We start from the raw sequence: 21,669 nt of genomic DNA, 5'->3' as shown, positions 1-21,669 counted from the left end.
TATTAAACACAATTTCCTCTTGCTTCTAGCTAGCATTTAGTTTGCAACAGCACAGCTTTGTATGAAACTTGCAGATTACCAATCAGACAATGGAAGCAATGTTGCAAAATGCGAATTCGATCTTCCCCCTAGCAAAGATAGTTAATGGTGTCGGGTGTCAGCTAGCTATTTTCCTGACCAGGTGAAATTATGCAGCATCATTAATGTGGACATGAATGTCAATGCAAAATAGCTAAAATTACATTTAAAGGGAGCTAGTTAGCTGTAATTTCAGAGTTTTATTTGACTGTGTTAGCTTTTGTTAGCTGTTGTTTGCTAAAATCCACATTACATTCAAGGTTATTTGCCTTCACTGGGTATACAGTGTCTTTGGAAAGTATTCAGACCGCTTGACTTTTTACACATTTTGTTACGTTACAGCCTTATTCTAAAATGTATTAAATAAATAAAAATCCTCAATAATTTACACACAACACACCATTATGACAGAGCAAAAACAGGTTTTTAGAAACACCTTTACATAAGTATTCAGACCCTTTGCTAAAAGACTCGAAGTTGAGTTCAGGTGCATCCTGTTTCCATTGATCATCCTTGAGATGTTTCTGCAACTTGATTTGTGTCCATGTGTGGTAAATGTAATTGATTGTACATGATTTGGAAAGGCAGACACCTGTCTATATAAGGTCCCACAGTTGACAGTGCATGTCAGAGCAAAAACCAAGCCATGAGGTCGAAGGAATTATCCATAGAGCTCCGAGCCAGGATTGTGTTTGAGGCACAGATCTGGGGAAGGGAACCAAAACATTGGTGGATGTTTGTTCACTAAGAGATAAAGCATCCTAAACAGCAGCGTTATAGAAAACACTTCCAGAGGAAATCTTACTTTTGGAGCTGGAGGAGGTCAAAATGAAACATCTGGGCCAGCCTGAGCTTCATAATAGGCTGAAAACCCCTGTCCCCAAACAGTCATCAGCCCAACAGCTGCATGCAGTGCATTACACATAGATGCAGTGAATAGGGGGCGTAGTGACATTCCTATAGAGAGCTTTAGAGAGGAATAAGGCTTTAGTTGGGGCTCCATCAAAACAGGGCTAAGAGGGATTAAATGGGCCAGAATCCAGACCATCTGTGTCCCCGCCGTGCTACTCGCTGACCAGCGGTCTCAGCCGCCATGGACAGAGACCTTGTGGAAAACAGTGGCACCTACACCTCCATCTAACTACTTTATCATCCTCCCTCATCACCCTCTGCTTCTCCCTCTCTTGTTCTCATTCTATCCCCATCTCTCATACTCTCTTATAGATTAACTAAATCTCCCTCCCTCCCTCTCTCTCCCTTAATCCATCTCTCAGTTTCTCCCTTTCGCTTTCTCTAGTTTCCTCTCCCTCTGTCACTCTCCCTCACTCTCTTGAACAATCATCCCTCCCTCCCTCCTAGTGGTGGTTTGTAGGTCTCTTCCTACACAGAAGTTGTTCTGATTTGGGTCACACGACTCAGGAGAGAGAAGAGCTATATTAGTTATAGCAGGCAGCAGGTCAGTCCCACAGTGCTGCATACATGGTACAACTGATACAGAGCACTAAATCACCATCCACTTTCTCCAAGTCTACAAAACACCCAGGAACACATGTGCTTTCTGTGATGACTTTCATTGACAATATGAAACAATATGCCACTCCCTGTCTGATACAGACTACTAGCCTATATCAGCTAGCTGGAAACTGAATGAACGGGTGGGGACTTCTAGCTTGATTTCAGTGGTGGTTTCGCTGTTCTATACATATAAGTTATTTGTGACATACCAATAAGCAATATGATCCAAATACAGAACAGAGTAGGATAGGGAAAGAGCAGTAGAAAATGAGGGAAAAAAGGCCAAATGCAGGTACGTGGGTGGGTACATTTCAGCCATTTTGCAAATGCTCTTATCCAGAGCGATTTACAGGAGGAGCACAGAAAGATTTTTCACCTAGTCGGCTCAGCGATTCGACCCAGACGATTTGGTTACTGGCCCAACACTCTCAACCGCCAGGCTACCTGCCGCCGGGGGTACTGGGTTTAGCTTCAGAGAAAATCAAAAACTCTAATTCAATGCAGGAGCTCAGCTGCATCCAATAGCTTCAGACATTATTATTTGTCAACCTATTTGTTAAAGAAATAGTCTTGTTAATGATTTGAGTAGAATACATTGTAGCTGTATGGCTGATTGAATTATCTCAATAGGGATGGATGCAGCAGTCATGCAGATATGATCTGGGCCCAATAGCAGGGCGAGTTCATCCATCCACCCAGAATTCTGTGGCCTAAAATAACAATTAAGAAGGAAATCATGTCATATTAGAGAACACAAAAGCCGACTGATACTGGCCAAACCACTCTCTCTCTCCTGACCAGACAGAGTAAATTGGGGATAATTCCATTAGGGAACTTTAAATAGAGGTTTTATGGCCCAGGAATGACACTGTTTCCATAGCAGCACGCACAGCTGGACCTTGTGAGTAGGCACCAGGGTTTAGTTTGCATTCTCAATGATCCCATGTCTACAGATTGAGGTATCCAGAACACTCAACAGAGCTGAGCTCAGGAAGAGATGACCCCTGCTGAGTCCCAAAGACACTGTTCTGTTTTTTTCTGCTACAACTGTCTATGGAGAAACAGGATCAGCCGTTACACTATTGTGCTTGACGTAAAAGAAAACAACACACAAACACATGCACGCACACACCCACAGCAATGTGTATCCCTCATGAAGGGGTAGGTGTGATCTGTGAAGGCTTGGCATTTCCAAAGAGTGTGCTCTACACCAATTAACCTTTAAGAGTGTGCTCTACACCAATTAACCTTTAAGAGTGTGCTCTACACCAATTAACCTTTAAGAGTGTGCTCTACACCAATTAACCTTTAAGAGTGTGCTCTACACCAATTAACCTTTTAAGAGTGTGCTCTACACCAATTAACCTTTAAGAGTGTGCTCTACACCAATTAACCTTTAAGAGTGTGCTCTACACCAATTAACCTTTAAGAGTGTGCTCTACACCAATTAACCTTTAAGAGTGTGCTCTACACCAATTAACCTTTTAAGAGTGTGCTCTACACCAATTAACCTTTAAGAGTGTGCTCTACACCAATTAACCTTTAAGAGTGAGAAAAGATGTAAAAGCTCGGTTTTGGCTCACATTGACAGAGGTCTTGAAAGACTGACGTTAACTAAAAACGAAAATAATTTTGATCTGTGAAAACTTTGTCTCCTACAGTGTATCAACAACGTGTGTGTGTGTGTGTGTGTGCGTGTGTGTATGTGTGTGTGTTTAGTTACAAGAATTTCTGGGCGTAGTGATGAGATACAGTAAGCATTAGAGAGGGTGTGCGGCAGGGTGGGTGTTTGGAGCAGCCTCTCATAGCTCTCTGTGGAACACACTTGAGATTATGATGTAATCTCGGTGACCTGCTTCCACCCCGATGACATCAGATTCACATCTGGATGAGAGACCCACCCCTGGACCCCGGTCCTGTCGGTGAGACTATCTCTACCAAGAAACTCAGTCCCTGGCCAGCAAGAGAGCAAGAGAAAGCGAGAGAGAGGAAGAGAGCAAAAGAGCAATGCTGAGAGAGGAGAAAGAAGAAAATGTAGAAAAAGAGAATTAGAGCAGACAGTCGGACTCTCAAAGGGACTCTCAAAGGGAACATTTGTGACAAACTCTGACAATAAGAAACACATTAGCCATAGTAATCAGCTTACGTGTGAGCCAACACCAACAACAGCAACAATTAACAGCTCATATCACACCAACACACAAAGATCAGTCAAAATAATAGGTCTGGATAATAGCACTTAACTTGGAAGGAAAATGTAGTTTGAATCGTGTGATATTTCTCTCCCAGAGAAACTGAATGTATCAGGACGTTCTAGTGGAAGGCTATGCCAAAACACTATCTCATCATTACAGAATGTGCCAGCAGTGGTCTGTGATTGCCCTGCCCACCAGAACAGAGGAAAATAAAGCCAATCATATGTATGGGGCTAGACAGACGCGAGGATTGTGAGGATTGTAAAAACAATCACTGAGTGAAGTGTGACTCCAAAAAGTCTAAATTCTATTGAGTTTAGTTCTATCACACGACTATAACACGACTATGGAATGTTGGAACTGGTCTATGCAGGGTAATAGTGCCATCTGCTGGTATAATAAGAGAAAAACATTAAAGGCAGTACTTGACTTGGACTGAAATACGTGCTGATATTCATTTTGGGTGCTGGTACTGTTTACATTTAGGTGCAGGAGCTCCACAATACTTTTTAGCTCATATTCTATAAGTGGAATAGGAGCTCAAGCAGTAGAAAAGCTCAAGTGAGCTCCTGCCCAAGTCAAGCACTGATTAAAGGCCCAATGTAGCCATTTTTTATCTCAAGATCAAATCATTTCTGGGTAACAATTAAGTACCTTATTGTTATTTTGTTCAATTAAAATGGTCAAAATGGTCTTAGCAAATAGCAATTTCTCAAGCAAGAATTTTGCTTGGACAGTCTGGGAGTGGTTTGAGTTAGGTGCCTAATTGGATGAGCCTAATATAAGTTTTCAGGTTACAGATCCCTTAACTTATACCGCCTGGTGATGTCGCCAGGCAGGCTAAAACTCCATCCCACCAAAACAGGCTCTTACACTAAAATTGCATTATCATCATTTTCACAATTTCACAGTATTATTCCAACCTCATAGTATGGAAATATATACTGAGTATACCAAACATTAGGGACACTTTCCTAATATTGAGTTGCGTTCCACAGGGATGCTGGCCCATGTTGTCTCCAATGCTTCCCACAGTTTGTGTCACGTCTGCTCCCGCTCTTCCCTCCCCCTGGCGCTTGAAGGCGCCAGGTTGCCTGCATCATGCACTCCTGCCATCCATCATGCACACCTGCCTTCCCTCATCACGCGCATCAGCGTTAGTGGACTCACCTGGAGTCACTTATCACCTGTTCATTTCCTCCCCTATATCTGTCAGTCCCCAGCTCTGTTCTCCTGGAGTCACTTATCACCTGTTCATTTCCTCCCCTATATCTGTCAGTCCCCAGCTCTGTTTTCCTGGAGTCACTTATCACCTGTTCATTTCCTCCCCTGTCAGTCCCCAGCTCTGTTCTCCTGGAGTCACTTATCACCTGTTCATTTCTCCCCTATATCTGTCAGTCCCCAGCTCTGTTCTCCTGGAGTCACTTATCACCTGTTCATTTCCTCCCTATATCTGTCAGTCCCCAGCTCTGTTCTCCTGGAGTCACTTATCACCTGTTCATTTCCTCCCCTATATCTGTCAGTCCCCAGCTCTGTTCTCCTGGAGTCACTTATCACCTGTTCATTTCCTCCCCTATATCTGTCAGTCCCCAGCTCTGTTCTCCTGGAGTCACTTATCACCTGTTCATTTCCTCCCCTATATCTGTCAGTCCCCAGCTCTGTTCTCCTGGAGTCACTTATCACCTGTTCATTTCCTCCCCAGCTATATCTGTCAGTCCCCAGCTCTGTTCTCCTGGAGTCACTTATCACCTGTTCATTTCCTCCCTATATCTGTCAGTCCCCAGCTCTGTTCTCCTGGAGTCACTTATCACCTGTTCATTTCCTCCCCTATATCTGTCAGTCCCCAGCTCTGTTCTCCTGGAGTCACTTATCACCTGTTCATTTCCTCCCCTATATCTGTCAGTCCCCAGCTCTGTTCTCCTGGAGTCACTTATCACCTGTTCATTTCCTCCCCTATATCTGTCAGTCCCCAGCTCTGTTCTCCTGGAGTCACTTATCACCTGTTCATTTCCTCCCCTATATCTGTCAGTCCCCAGCTCTGTTCTCCTGGAGTCACTTATCACCTGTTCATTTCCTCCCCTATATCTGTCAGTCCCCAGCTCTGTTCTCCTGGAGTCACTTATCACCTGTTCATTTCCTCCCTATATCTGTCAGTCCCCAGCTCTGTTCTCCTGGAGTCACTTATCACCTGTTCATTTCCTCCCCTATATCTGTCAGTCCCCAGCTCTGTTCTCCTGGAGTCACTTATCACCTGTTCATTTCCTCCCCTATATCTGTCAGTCCCCAGCTCTGTTCTCCTGGAGTCACTTATCACCTGTTCATTTCCTCCCTATATCTGTCAGTCCCCAGCTCTGTTCTCAGTCCCACCTGTTCATTTCCTCCCCTATATCTGTCAGTCCCCAGCTCTGTTCTCCTGGAGTCACTTATCACCTGTTCATTTCCTCCCCTATATCTGTCAGTCCCCAGCTCTGTTCTCCTGGAGTCACTTATCACCTGTTCATTTCCTCCCCTATATCTGTCAGTCCCCAGCTCTGTTCTCCTGGAGTCACTTATCACCTGTTCATTTCCTCCCTATATCTGTCAGTCCCCAGCTCTGTTCTCCTGGAGTCACTTATCACCTGTTCATTTCCTCCCCTATATCTGTCAGTCCCCAGCTCTGTTCTCCTGGAGTCACTTATCACCTGTTCATTTCCTCCCCTATATCTGTCAGTCCCCAGCTCTGTTCTCCTGGAGTCACTTATCACCTGTTCTCCCTATATCTGTCAGTCCCCAGCTCTGTTCTCCTGGAGTCACTTATCACCTGTTCATTTCCTCCCCTATATCTGTCAGTCCCCAGCTCTGTTCTCCTGGAGTCACTTATCACCTGTTCATTTCCTCCCCTATATCTGTCAGTCCCCAGCTCTGTTCTCCTGGAGTCACTTATCACCTGTTCATTTCCTCCCCTATATCTGTCAGTCCCCAGCTCTGTTCTCCTGGAGTCACTTATCACCTGTTCATTTCCTCCCCTATATCTGTCAGTCCCCAGCTCTGTTCTCCTGGAGTCACTTATCACCTGTTCATTTCCTCCCTATATCTGTCAGTCCCCAGCTCTGTTCTCCTGGAGTCACTTATCACCTGTTCATTTCCTCCCCTATATCTGTCATCACTCTGTTCTCCTGGAGTCACTTATCACCTGTTCATTTCCTCCCCTATATCTGTCAGTCCCCAGCTCTGTTCTCCTGGAGTCACTTATCACCTGTTCATTTCCTCCCCTATATCTGTCAGTCCCCAGCTCTGTTCTCCTGGAGTCACTTATCACCTGTTCATTTCCTCCCCTATATCTGTCAGTCCCCAGCTCTGTTCTCCTGGAGTCACTTATCACCTGTTCATTTCCTCCCCTATATCTGTCAGTCCCCAGCTCTGTTCTCCTGGAGTCACTTATCACCTGTTCATTTCCTCCCCTATATCTGTCAGTCCCCAGCTCTGTTCTCCTGGAGTCACTTATCACCTGTTCATTTCCTCCCCTATATCTGTCAGTCCCCAGCTCTGTTCTCCTGGAGTCACTTATCACCTGTTCATTTCCTCCCCTATATCTGTCAGTCCCCAGCTCTGTTCTCCTGGAGTCACTTATCACCTGTTCATTTCCTCCCCTATATCTGTCAGTCCCCAGCTCTGTTCTCCTGGAGTCACTTATCACCTGTTCATTTCCTCCCCTATATCTGTCAGTCCCCAGCTCTGTTCTCCTGGAGTCACTTATCACCTGTTCATTTCCTCCCCTATATCTGTCAGTCCCCAGCTCTGTTCTCCTGGAGTCACTTATCACCTGTTCATTTCCTCCCCTATATCTGTCAGTCCCCAGCTCTGTTCTCCTGGAGTCACTTATCACCTGTTCATTTCCTCCCCTATATCTGTCAGTCCCCAGCTCTGTTCTCCTGGAGTCACTTATCACCTGTTCATTTCCTCCCCTATATCTGTCAGTCCCCAGCTCTGTTCTCCTGGAGTCACTTATCACCTGTTCATTTCCTCCCCTATATCTGTCAGTCCCCAGCTCTGTTCTCCTGGAGTCACTTATCACCTGTTCATTTCCTCCCTGTTCTCCTATATCTGTCAGTCCCCAGCTCTGTTCTCCTGGAGTCACTTATCACCTGTTCATTTCCTCCCCTATATCTGTCAGTCCCCAGCTCTGTTCTCCTGGAGTCACTTATCACCTGTTCATTTCCTCCCTATATCTGTCAGTCCCCAGCTCTGTTCTCCTGGAGTCACTTATCACCTGTTCATTTCCTCCCCTATATCTGTCAGTCCCCAGCTCTGTTCTCCTGGAGTCACTTATCACCTGTTCATTTCCTCCCCTATATCTGTCAGTCCCCAGCTCTGTTCTCCTGGAGTCACTTATCACCTGTTCATTTCCTCCCCTATATCTGTCAGTCCCCAGCTCTGTTCTCCTGGAGTCACTTATCACCTGTTCATTTCCTCCCCTATATCTGTCAGTCCCCAGCTCTGTTCTCCTGGAGTCACTTATCACCTGTTCATTTCCTCCCCTATATCTGTCAGTCCCCAGCTCTGTTCTCCTGGAGTCACTTATCACCTGTTCATTTCCTCCCCTATATCTGTCAGTCCCCAGCTCTGTTCTCCTGGAGTCACTTATCACCTGTTCATTTCCTCCCCTATATCTGTCAGTCCCCAGCTCTGTTCTCCGCTGCTGCATTGTTTTTGTCTTTAGTATTAGTTTGCTGACGCTGTTCCTGTCTCGTTCCATGTCCGTTATTTATTAAATGTTTTACTCCCCGTACCTGCTTCGTCTCTCCAGCGGCATCGCATATGACAAGTTGTATAAATTTGGCTGGATGTCCTTTGGGTGGTGGACCATTCTTGATACACACGGGAAACTGTTGCCCGTGAAAATCCCAGCAGCGTTGCAGTTCTTGACACAAACCGGTGCGCCTGGCACCTACTACCATACCCCGTTCAAAGGCACTTAAAACTTTTTTCTTCTCATTCACCCACCGAATGGCACACATACACAATCCATGTCTCAATTGTCTCGAGCCTTAAAAATCCTTCTTTAACCTGCCTCATCCCCTTCATCAACACTGATTGAAGCGGATTTAACAAGTGACATCAATAAGCGATCATAGCTTTCACCTGGATTCACCTAGTCAGTGTATGTCATGGAAAGAGCAAGTGTTCTTAATGTTTTGTACACTCAGTGTATATAAAACACAGGGCCTTGAAGAAAGATCGGCAACGGGAGGGGATTATTGGCATTGCATTCTGTATCACCTTTACAAAGGGTTGAAAATAGTTAGAACATTTTCAAAGTCCATATTTCAAACCAGACTGTTGTTCCTACTGTCTTTCACTCTGTGGAGCTTTTCCTGCGTTCAGTACGTTGGTTAGCATGGAGTGTTTTTTCAATGCAGTAGATAGTGGTGTAGGACTTACATCTCACAGATCATGTCTGCAGGCCCCTGAACCTGGCCGACCACAGTGCCCTTGTTGGTGTTCTTTACCCAGCCACACAGACCCAGTCTCAGACCCTCCTTTTCTGTGTACTGTAGAGAAGATGAGAGAGAGAGAGAGAGAGAGAGAGAGAGAGAGAGAGAGAGAGAGAGAGAGAGAGAGAGAGAGAGAGAGAGAGAGAGAGAGAGAGAGAGAGAGAGAGAGAGAGAGAGAGAGCGATGAAGATGATTCATACAGTCATGAGTGATATCACTAGACACTATACTGTTGGTTGGCATCTCCTCTGTGAAAGTGCGAGGGGTGGGCACTTAATATAGAAGAGTAGAATTTGTATTATTTTAATTTGACTGAAATTCAGCTATAGAGTCTTGTGGGAGAAACGTACCATTCTGAAACAGACCCCTACAAGAAACAGAGAAAACGTGATTACTGACAAATATAATAGGCTATGTCACTTATTAGCTTATACAGTTGACTGAGTCTTCACTTATGATGATAGGTTCCATATTGACTGTACTAAGAGTTCTGTGGGTGTAAACGAATAACTAACTGCAGGATTGTAAACAGAATGTGGGTGTAATAATGCAGTAGCAAGCTCTTAGGTTGTTAGAACCTGTAGGCTATGCGGCATTGAAGGCAAGTGTAAATCAGAGACTTTTAACAAGCAAGTGTTACTTTGCTTATTTAGTGAAATGCAGTACGCTTATAAAAACACAGAGCAATGGACACTTGCAAGAACCTAAATTAAGAAACCCAGATCATTTTACAGTATGGTCACTCACGACGGGAATACTGTGCAATTAATAATTACAAGCAACTTGAAGACACCAACCTTGGACATGGCCAAAAATCTCAAAATCTACAGAACACAATTTTGCACCAGCTGCGTCATTGGACATGGTGAATTCAACAGTTGTCCAGAATAATGTCGGGAGGAACTGGCAAAAGAAAAGCTTGCGCCACATTGTCCACTAGATGGCAGAAAAAACATCCTGTCTCATTTGGCCCACAGCTCTACTGCTGTTTTTAGACATATTTCCTAAAACACTCATATCTTGTATAGCCATGGTAAGTGCCAGCCATTGGGGGGGCACACAAGCAAAACAACGTAAAGTGTCAAAGTCTGTATTAGTGAGGGTGTTCATGTTGAAAAATAACATTTGGGTGAATGTTCAGCAAATAACTGTCTGGATGGAAACAAGAGTTGATTTGATAGATCCCCCAGGGTCTGAAATGAAATACAAACAAACATAACCTACTTATCCTGTAAAATACAGTGCAGAGCGGATATATCCCCAACACACACAAACAAATACACGTGTAAATCAGATGAACGCACACACACATACACACAGCAAGCACAGAGATACTGATATACATCAGAACAGCACAGCAGTGAAACTAATATTATATTCAGAAAACATCTGAAAAGAATGCTTAATCACAAAATAGCTTGCTTGTATAGGCTTATTAGATAAATGCAATCTTGGTAGCTAACCACCACAACCCTGCAGCTGTTTGATAACTTTAAGCTTCATCTATACCTGCAGCTGTCTATCGCTTGTCTCAGGCTGATATACCGGCTAACATGAAGCTACCTATCTGAGTTACCAGTAACTAGAATACAGTGTTAACCTGGGGATAAATGATAACTAGGGCTCTCTGCCAACCTGGGGCCCCTTAGCTATGACCTGCTGACTCAGAAACATGAGGTGAACTGGACTCCTGATTGAACTTTGCCTGCAGCATCAACCTCACACTGACTTTGAAGGCAAAAGTATAAATAGCACTAATGTGCCATTTCTTAACCCATGGAATGAATTTCCACTCCAGATCCCAGAAAATAAATCCTTCCACCCACATTGACTCATAACCCAAGCAATACTTATTTACATATCCAAGGGAATACAGTTACTTTAAAATATATTCATATTTACTACCACTTTCAAATTAAAATACAGTTCTTATGCAACATATCCAGTAGAAAAAAATGTATTTGCATAAATATTACCCCATTATATTCTAAACATGAACTGATACTTTCCGGTTTAGAAAAGTTAACTTTTATGCTCAAGCCCAGAACATCCATGTGCTTCCTCCTACAGCAAATACCCTCCATAGGTTCACAGTGGGTGTAATAATGCAGCAACAGGGCCTCCCGGGTGGCGCAGTGGTTACGGGTGCCATCAGAGTCCCTGGGTTTGCGCCCAGGCTCTGTCGTAACCGACCGGGAGGTCTGTGGGGCAATGCACAATTGGCCTAGCGTGGTTAGGGAGGGCTTGGTCGGTAGGGATGTCCTTGTCTCATCGCGCACCAGCGACTCCTGTGGCGGGCCGGGCGCAGTGAGCGCTAACCAAGGTTGCCAGGTACACGGTGTTTCCTCCGGCACATTGGTGCGGCTGGCTTCTGGGTTGGATGTGCGCTGTGTTAAGAAGCAGTACGGCTGGTTGGGTTGTGTATCGGAGGACGCATGACTTTCAACCTTCGTCTCTCCCGAGCCCGTACGGGAGTTGTAGCGATGAGACAAGATAGTAGCTACTACAAAAATTGGATACCACGTAATTGGGGAGGAAAAGGGGTAAAAATTCTAAAAATAAATTAATAAATAATAATGCAGCAACTAGCTCTTAGGTTGTTAGAATCATTATGCTATGTGTCCCTGTCCACTCAGGACATCCAGCTGGGTTCTCAGTACATCGCGCAGACAGGAATAAAGAACTCTCCGGGAAGAAGCAAGGCGGTGGTTTTTTTCATGAGTAACTACTCATGGTGTGATTGTGATAACGTAGAGGAACTCAAGTCCTTTTGTTCACCCGACCGAGAATATTTCACAATCAAATGTCAACCTTATTACCTCCCAAGAGAATTATCTTCAGTTATAGTCACTGCTGTGTATATTCCCCTCAAGCATATACCACGGCGGCACTCAAGGAACTACACTGGACTTTGTGCAAAGTGGAAACCACATTTCTTGAGTGTTACGTTCCTCAGTTTCTGTGTTGTGGTTTTGTTTGTATGTTTGTGTTTCAGGATGGCGGTCTGAAATTCCCCCAAGCAGCTGATTGGTTGGTCCCATTGCTAATTGGAGCTGACCCCGCCCCCTCGTCAGGATACAGCTGTATCCCATTACAGACTCCTTCTCCAGCTATATAAGCCAGTGTTCTGTTGCTCAGAAGGGAGATGATTAGTATGTCCTGTGTTGGTTGTTGCTGAGAGAGAGTGTATGGTTATGTCCTGTATTCTGTGTTTGTTGCTCAGAGAGAGCTTCTTTAGTGTCCTGAGTTAGTTGTTTCGCAGAGTTTTATTTGTGAAGTATATTGTAGCGGTCCTGCGGAGGTATGTTTATGTCCAAAGGTCTGTTTTGATTGTTGAACTTGTTTGTATTATTCTACACAAGCATTTCGCTACATTTCGCAATACCATCTGATAAATATGTGTATGTGACCAATAAATGTGATTTGATTTGAAAGCAAGTGTAAATCAAAGACTCTTAGCAAGCAAGTGTTACTTTGCTTATTTAGTGAAGTGCACTACGCTTATAAAAACACAGAGCAATGGACACTTGCAAGAACCTAAATTAAGAAACACAGATCATTTAACAGTATGGTCACTCACAACGGGAATATATGCAATTAAGAACTACAAGCAACTTGAAGACACCAACAGTTGTCCAGAATAATGTCGGGAGGAACTGGCAACAGAAACGCTTGAGCCACTTTGTCCACTAGATGGCAGACAAACCATCCTGTCTCATTTGACCCACACACAGCTCTACTGCTGTTTTTAGACATATTTCCTAAAACACTCATATCTTGGATAACCATGGTAAATGCCAGCCATTGGAAGAAGAAAAAAGCATCAGAGCAAAACACAGTCAATTGTCTGTATTATTGAGGAAGAAAAATAACATTTAGGTGAAGGTTCAGCAAATGTCTGGCTCTATCTGATGGAGACGAGATGATTTGATAGACCCCCCCCAGGGTCTGAAATTACATACAAAAAGCATAACCTACTTAACCTGTAAAATACAGTGCAGAGCGGCTATATACCCAACACACACAAACAAATACAAACATGTGTAAATCAGATGCACACACAACAAACACAAAGATAGATACTATTACACATCAGAACAGCACAGCAGTAAAACTCATGTTCTTTTCAGAAAACATTTGAAAAGAATGCTTAGTCACAAAATAGCTTGTTTGTATAGGCTTATTAGATAAATGCAATCTTGGTAGCTAACCACCACAACCCTGCAGCTGTTTGCTAACTTTAAGCTTTATACAGACCTACAGCAGTTTAGCACTTGTCTGATATTGATATAACGGATAACATGATAGGATACCTATCTGAGCTATTGGTAACTAAAATACAGTATTAACCTGGGGCTAAATGATAACTACTGCTCTCTGCCAACTTGGGGCTCCTTCGCTACAGTGCATTCAGAAAGTATTCAGACACCTTGACTTTTTCCTCTTTTTGTTACATTACAGCCTATATTTTTTTCCCTCCATCAATCTACCCACAATATCCCATAATGACAAAGTAAAAACATGTATTAAAATAAAAAACTGGAATATCATATTGACATAAATATTCTGACCCTTACTTTACCTTACTTTGTTGAGCACCTTTGTCAGCGATTACGTTGCTGCACAGCGTTGCTGCACAGCCATTTTCAGGTCTCTCCAGAGATGTTAGATTGGGTTCAAGTCCGGGCTCTGGCTGGGCTACACAAGGACATTCAGAGACTTGTCTTGAAGTCACTCCTGCGTCGTCTTGGCTGTGTGCTTAGGGTCGTTGTCCTGTTGGAAGGTGAACCGAGGTCCTGGGCGCTTTGGGGCAGCTTTTCATCAAGGATCTCTCTATACTTTGCTCCATTCATCTTTTCCTCAATCTTGACTAGTCTCCCAGTCCCTGTTCCTGAAAAACATCCCAACAGCATGATGCTCTCACCACCATTCTTCACAGTAGGGATGGTTCCAGGTTTCCTCCAGACGTGAATCTTGGCATTCAGGCCAAATAGTTCAATCTTAGTTTCATCAGACCAGAGAATCTTGTTTCCCATGGTCTGATAGTCCTTCAGGTGCCTATTGGCAAACTCAATGCGGGCTGTCATGTGCCTTTTACTGAGGATTGGCTTCTGTCTGGCCACTCTACCATAAAGGCCTGAATGGTGGAGTGTTGCAGAGATGGTTTTCCTTCTGGAAGGTTTTCCCATCTCCACAGAGGAACTCTGGAGCTCTGTCAGAGTGACCATTGGGTTCTTGGTCACGTCCCTGACCAAGCCCCTTCTCCCCCGATTGTTCAGTTTAGCCGGGGGCCAGCTCTAGAAAGAGTCTTGGTGGTTCCAAACTTCTTCCATTTAAGAATGATGTTGGCTACTGTGTTCTTGGGACCTTCAACGGAATTGTCCGTAGAGCTCCGAGAGGATTCTGCAGAGGCACAGGTCTGGGTAAGGGTACCAAAATTGTTTGGTACCCTTACCCAGATTTGTGCCTCTACAGAATCGTCTCGGAGCTCTACAGACAATTCCTTCGACCTCATGGCTTGGTTCTTGTTCTGACATGCACTGCCAACTTTGGGACCTTATATAGACAGGTGTGTGCCTTTCCAAATCATGTCCAATCAATTTCATTTATCACAGGTGGACTCCAATTAAGTTGTATAAACATCTCAAGGGGGATCAATAGAAACAGGATGCACCTGAGCTCAAATTCGAGTCTCTTAGCAAAGGGTCTGAATATTTATGTTAATAAGGTATTTACATAAATGTAAATAAGGTATGTTTTTGCTTTGTCATTATGGGGTATTGTGTGTAGATTGATGAGAAGAAAATCACATTTTACAATAAGGCTGTAATGTAACAAAATGTGGAAAAAGTGAAGGGGTCTGGATACTTTCCGAATGCACTATGACCTGCAGCTACCTGCTGACTCAGAAACATGAGCTGAGCTGAACTGGACTCCTGACTGATCTTTGCCTGCAGCATCAACCTCATGCTGACTTGGAGGGCAAAAGTATAAATAGCACAAATGTGCCATTCCTAAACCTTGTAATTCATTTCCAATCCAGATCCCAGAAAATAAATCCTCCCACCCACATTGACTCACATTTCCAAACCCAGTCAATACTCATGTTACATATCCAAGGGAATATATTTCCATTCAAATACAGTATATTCATATTTACTACTACCTTCAAATTTAAATAAAAGCTCATACACCGTACAACATTTCCAGTAGAAAAAATGCATTGCATTAGTATTGCCCCGTTATTTTCTAAACTAGAACTGATAGTTTCTGGTTTAGAAAATGTCATCTTTATGCTCAAACCCAGAACAACACTACAGCAAATACCATCCTTAGGTTCACAGTCCACAATTATCTATTTTATTCAGTACTGCATTTGCCAGCGGCTACAGTAGCCTGCTTAGGTCATTTGCTCTTATTCTGTGTTAATGTGTTTACATTTCTCCCATCACTTTGAATCAGATGGGCATTGTGCCCAACATGTGCTGGACCAAAATTTGAACAGGTTATCTGATTTGATAAAGCTTTCTAATTAAATCACGTCATGTTTCCACAATCATTAATGCATCAATGGGATATGGTACATTACTGACTGATCCAGGTTCTGCCTGGCTAATTGCCACAGTGCTGGGATGGGGGGGGTGAATTCAAGGGTTAGTAACGGCATATTTGTGCTATTTATACTTTTGCCCTCAAAGTCAGTGAGAGGTTGATGCTGCAGGCAAAGATCAGTCAGGAGTCCAGTTCAGCTCATGTTTCTGAGTCAGCAGATCATAGCTAAGGGGCCCCAGGTTGGCAAAGAGCCCTAGTTATCATTTAGCCCAAGGTTAACGCTGTATTGTGGTTACCGATAACTCAGCTAGGTAGCCTCGTGTTAGCAGGTATATCAGGTAGTCTCAGACAAGTACTAGACATCTGCAGGTCTGTATGAAGTTTAAAGTTAGCATACAGCTGCAGGGTTGTGATGGTTAGCTACCAAGATTGCATCTGACATTCATCTAATTAGCCTCTACAAACAAGCTATTTTGTGACTAAGGCCAGAGCATAATTACCATAAGCACAAAATGAAAGAGGCTGGAATACAAACAAACACACAGATAGACAGACGCGCGTGTGCAGACACATACCACTGGACAGGCAGGCGCGCACCAACACACAGGCAAACAGACACAGCATCCTACCACCCACAGATAAAGAGAGAATGAGACAGACGAGCCGCAGAACTGACAGCTGAGGATCGTCACATGAAACAACGATGATCGCTCCTATCGAAATATTTACTCTACTGTTCCATAACAACCCCTCCCCCTCATCACATTGCAGGCGACAGGGAACAATTTTACAGTCTTGCTAAATTATTGGAGAGTGGTGATATAATCGAATTTCAGTGTGTGTTCACTGTGTTCACACATGGATGACTCTTCTGTTTGGAATGCAGGGTTTTCTGTGAGCTGGGTTTTTAGGTCGCTGTGTTCTTTGCAGCGTCTGTGAAAGATGTCGAGTGCTATTCTGCGCCTCGCTGTGGACTGGGGTGATCCCTGAGGCCTTGTCAGGCACGGGGGCAGAGAGCTGAGCTGAAAGGCAAAGCTACGCCATGTCTGCTGTGTAACATGTCGGCTCCTTTTAGTAATATCATCCAACAGAATGCATCCGTGGCCAGAGTCCATCTCCCCTCCCTGTGCATCCACGCACGCACACACGGAACATACAAACACACACAAATACACACACACAAACCAAAAATTCAGACTGACACCGGCGCATGCACACACATCAATGACTTTACATAACAAAGGATAAGGAAATAGAGCTCCATTAAATACGTTGTATGCAGTTGGCCCTGGTCGGCCTGTTCCCTGATGTTTCTGATGATCAGTGTGGGGTTGAGGCTGGTTAGGGAGGAAGTGTGTGGCCAACCAAAGCAGCCAAATTGACCTTTGTAAAGGACACGGGAACACTAGGCGCTAGTGTACACAAACCCAAGGGGGAGGAGAGAATTAGGGCACATCCATGAACAGCAATGGACTTGTCAAAAGACACCTGCAGCAGTTCAAAGACTTTCAATGGTACTGACTGTTCAGCCTAGGACATTATGCTACGTTAGGTTGCAGTAAAAAAATGCTGTCGCTGGGTTTGTGGTGGATATAATTGTGGGTGGATTGTGTATAGGCTAAATTTACAAAAGTAGTAAAAAAATGTTTTTTTTAAACATAACCACTTCCATCTTGTCAACAAACGTACATATCGCATATTATTCAAAACCAGAATCTGTATTTAACAACTGTCAATACTTTCAGGTGTTTCCATTAACCATTTTATGACTGAAATCATACTGATTGATTGCATTGCACTGCATTGTCCTCTTGAATAATGCAAGAACATTTATGTTTCCCAATGATGAAATATACCAGTCAAAAGTTTGGACACAAACTTTATTTGGACTATTTTCTACATTGTAGAATAATATCGAATACATCAAAACTATGAAATAACACATATGGAATCATGTAGTAACTAAAAAAGTATTAAACAAATCAAAATATATTTTATATTTGAGATTCTTCAAAGTAGCCACCCTTTGCCTTGATGACAGCTTTGCACACTCTTGGCATTCTCTCAACCAGCTTCATGAGGTAGTCACCTGGAATGCATTTCAATTAACATGTGTGCCTTGTTAAAGTTAATATGTGGAATTTATTTCCTTCTTAAAGCATTTGAGACAATCAGTTGTGTTGTGACAAGGTAGGGGTGATATAGAGAAGATAGCTCTATTTGGTAAAAGACCAAGTCCATATTAAGGCAAGAACAGCTCAAATAAGCAAAGAGAAACAACAGTCCATCATTACTTTCAGACATGAAGATCAGTAAATCTGGGAAATGTCAAAAACTTTTGAAGTTTCTTCAAGTGCAGTTGCAAAAACAATCAAGCGCTATGATGAAACTGGCTCTCGTGTTGACTACAACAGGAAAGGAAGACCCATAGTTACCTCTACTGCAGAGGATACGTTCATTAGAGTTACCAGCCTCAGATATTGCAGCTCAAATAAATGCTTCACAGAGTTCTACTAATCTCAATATCAACTTTTTCAGAGGACACTGCGTGAATCAGGCCTTTTTGGTTGAATTGCTGCAAAGAAACCACTACTAAAGGACACCAATAAGAAGAAGAGACTCGCTTGGGCGAACCAACACAAGCAATGGACATTAGACTGGTGGAGTCCAAATTTGAGATTTTTGGTTCCCCCCTTCTGTGTCTTTGTGAGACGCAGAGTAGGTGAATGGATGATCTCCACATGTGTGGTTCCCACCATGAAGCATGGAGGAAGAGGTGTGTGGGTGTGGGGGTGCTTTGCTGGTGACACTGTCTGTGATTTATTTAGAATTCAAGGCACACTTAACCAGCATGGCTACCACAACATTCTGCAGCGATACACCATCCCATCTGGTCTGCACTTAGTGGGATCATCATTTGTTTTTCAACACGACAACGATGTACCACACCTCTAGGCTGTGTAAGAGCTACTTTACTAAGAAGGAGAGTGATGGAGTGTTGCATCAGATGACCTGGCCTCCACAATCATGCTACCTCAACCCAAGTGAGATGGTTTGGGATGAGTTGGACCGCAGAGTAAAGGAAAAGCAGCCAACAAGTGCTCAGCATATGTGGGAACTGCTTCAAGACTGCTTGAAAAGCATTCAAGGTGAAGCTGGTTGATAGAATTCCAAGAATGTGCAAAGCTGTCATCAAGGCAAAGGGTGGCTACTTAGAAGAATCTCAAAAATAAAGTACATTTTGATTGGTTGGTTACTACATGATTCCATATGTGTTTTGATGTCTTCGATATTATTCTACAATATAGAAAATAGTCAAAATAAAGAAAAACCCTTGAATGAGCAGGTGTGTCTAAACTTTTGACTGGTACTGTATATTGTGCAATAACATGTTATGGTAGATTTTGTCATAGACTGTATGTTTGGAGTACCAGTAAAAAGCCAAAATGCTTCAAACACACACATACATGGGAAAGTAGTCTATCCATGTTTTGATCCTCTGCAATGATATAAAGCTAAACTGATGTAATGTGGTGTAATAGTCCTCCACTAAGGTATCACATAAAACCCCAAAGAGTATAACCCATAAACTGTATTCCATTGAGTCCAAACATTTTATGGATTATTTCTATATTGAGGATTGTTTGTATTTCCTCACTGTCAGATACATTGAACACATACAGTAACGCAGGATTTACTATGTACAGTAGTTGCTGAAGTGCTCTGAGAATAATGCTTCTGAACTTTGCCTCTGTCTATGTTGCTTAAGCTGCGTTTAGACAGGCCAATCGCATCAGATCCTTTCACATCAGATCTTTTTCAGAGTTGATGTGATTGGTCAAATGATGAATTAGTGCATAACAGAATGCCTGTCTAAACAGCCTTAGTATGGATTCTGTTTTAAAGCAGTGAATAACTCATGTGAATGGCCCAGCGTTGGAGTACACTCCATCTCTTATCTTCAGTCTTGTTTGCCTTGACTAATGTAGAAAGAGACACAGTTCAGAAAAACACCTGTGATTGTTATTGAGTGGACTATCCTCCTTCAATAAACAATACATTAATTAAATTAAATCCAATACAGTAATTATGTAAATTAGCTATAGGCTTAATAGTTGGCCTAGTTGCATGATTCATCATAGCCATTTTTTCTATGTAATACAGTGCGTACGGTCTTTAATTAAGACTTGTATGCACCCATTGGCATTGACTTACAGCAGGGAGGACAATTGACTTGGAAGCGGCCCCTGCTCCCATAGCCCCCAGGCTACATCAGGGTATATGGCTGGCTTCAGAGGCGCTTTCCCCAGCCACACCAGTCCCAGCTAAATGTGTCTGCATAATCAATATGACAAGAGGAACATTTTGTCTGGTAATACAGCTAAGCTAACTCTCCATCAACAAACAGAACAGGAACAATTAGATAAGCTGGACTTCAATGCAATTAGGTTAAAAGAGGTAATTTGTGAAGTCATTGTTAAATATTCCTTCATAATCATTTTTATGAATAAAAATGTGATTAATAAACAATTCGTAATGAAGTATTTAATCATTTGTAAACATTTACAGCTATAAGCATTACAACTCATACGCATTTATCTATCACATAATAATTCATAAAGCATTTACAAATATGTATAATGAGTTATGCATAAACATTAAAACTATCAGAGTGACTCATATCAGTAATTACTTCCAAGAATGATCTCCTGAACATACCTTAAATAGGGCAGTTAGCCAGGAACGTAATATGAACCTTTATGAAGCCTCTGAACTTCAGAAAACTGACCTATTAACCTCTAACCCAGGATGGAGAACCTGCTAATCACCAACATCAACCCAATCACAAATATTAGTTCTAAACAGACCACAATAAATGGAGTAAAACTTTAGCTGTTTCCTCAAAACTTAAAAAAAAACATTGATTTACTGTAATAAGCTAGAGCAACACTGTGGTACCCCTGGAACCAACCTCAATAAGAGGTAATTAATCAATAGCTTCCCCGACCTAAAATGACCTAGCCTCATGTTCTATTAGAGGCATTCCAGACAATGAACCTAAGCTTGAAACCTTGTTACTGCTGAGACACACTTCTACATTATCTGATTACCAATATAAACTCCCACAACATCTTCTATCAGTGTGTGTGTGTGTGTGTGTGTGTGTGTGTGTGTGTGTGTGTGTGTGTGTGTGTGTGTGTGTGTGTGTGTGTGTGTGTGTGTGCACGACTATGCGTGGGGTGTTGCTGTGAATTCTGTGCACACACTCACACACAAAACCCATTCATGTGAGCAAGTGTGACAACACAGACCAGATTTAGGGCAGGAGAAAGCCCACAATGGGATGTTCTGTGTACGGTAGCTATAACTTCCCTGTGGGAACATCCTGGTTTGTTGCATTATGTCTCTTCCAGCCCTGATGGAGCTAAAGTAATCAGGCACGCTGTGTGGGGGCGTTACCATCGTAGCCCTGGAAAAGGCTCCTTACCTCAGCTCTATAAATAGCAGTAAACTTGGAATGACCCCGAAACTGCTGGCGATTCAACCTGATTTAATTTGGCGTTGGTGTGTTAGGTTAGGCTTTAAGAGTATTTAATGGTAGATCCTCCAAGAATCCCGAGGGGGTGCTCTGGCACACAGATGTCCTGTTTGATGGGCTAGACTAATGTTTTGACAGAGTGTCTTTTTCTTTAATGTCCATCAAGACTATCCTTGCCATCTAGTAAAGCTGTGTTTGAACTTGTGTTTGAACTTTTCCGACTGACAATGCCAGAATTTGTTTCTATGTAGTGAATGTGGCATTATGATAGGACATTCTCACATTCAATTTAAAAGGTTGACGGGTCACAGGTTTG

General features: G+C 43.0%; 1 protein-coding gene across 2 annotated transcripts in view; it reads right to left on the bottom strand.

Annotated features, from left to right (window-relative positions):
* Positions 1 to 21,669, bottom strand: part of LOC118399339 (acylphosphatase-2-like) — a 79,131-nt gene that overhangs the window by 4,485 nt on the left and 52,977 nt on the right. The window contains exons 1-3 of one of the 2 annotated variants that reach the window (XM_035795357.1): positions 10,060 to 10,190; positions 9,613 to 9,629; positions 9,210 to 9,319 (exon numbers count right to left, since the gene is read on the bottom strand). In XM_035795357.1, coding sequence (XP_035651250.1) covers positions 9,210 to 9,319; positions 9,613 to 9,629; positions 10,060 to 10,126 — 194 coding nt within the window. In that variant the 5' untranslated portion in view covers positions 10,127 to 10,190. Of the gene's footprint in view, positions 1 to 9,209; positions 9,320 to 9,612; positions 9,630 to 10,059; positions 10,191 to 21,669 lie in introns of those variants that run through there. The other variant, XM_035795350.2, reaches the window with a different exon arrangement.

This window comes from Oncorhynchus keta, chromosome 2 (assembly GCF_023373465.1).
Source record: "Oncorhynchus keta strain PuntledgeMale-10-30-2019 chromosome 2, Oket_V2, whole genome shotgun sequence".
Classification (NCBI taxonomy): Eukaryota; Metazoa; Chordata; class Actinopteri; order Salmoniformes; family Salmonidae; genus Oncorhynchus; species Oncorhynchus keta.
This window is presented reverse-complemented; position numbering and strand designations above follow the sequence as displayed.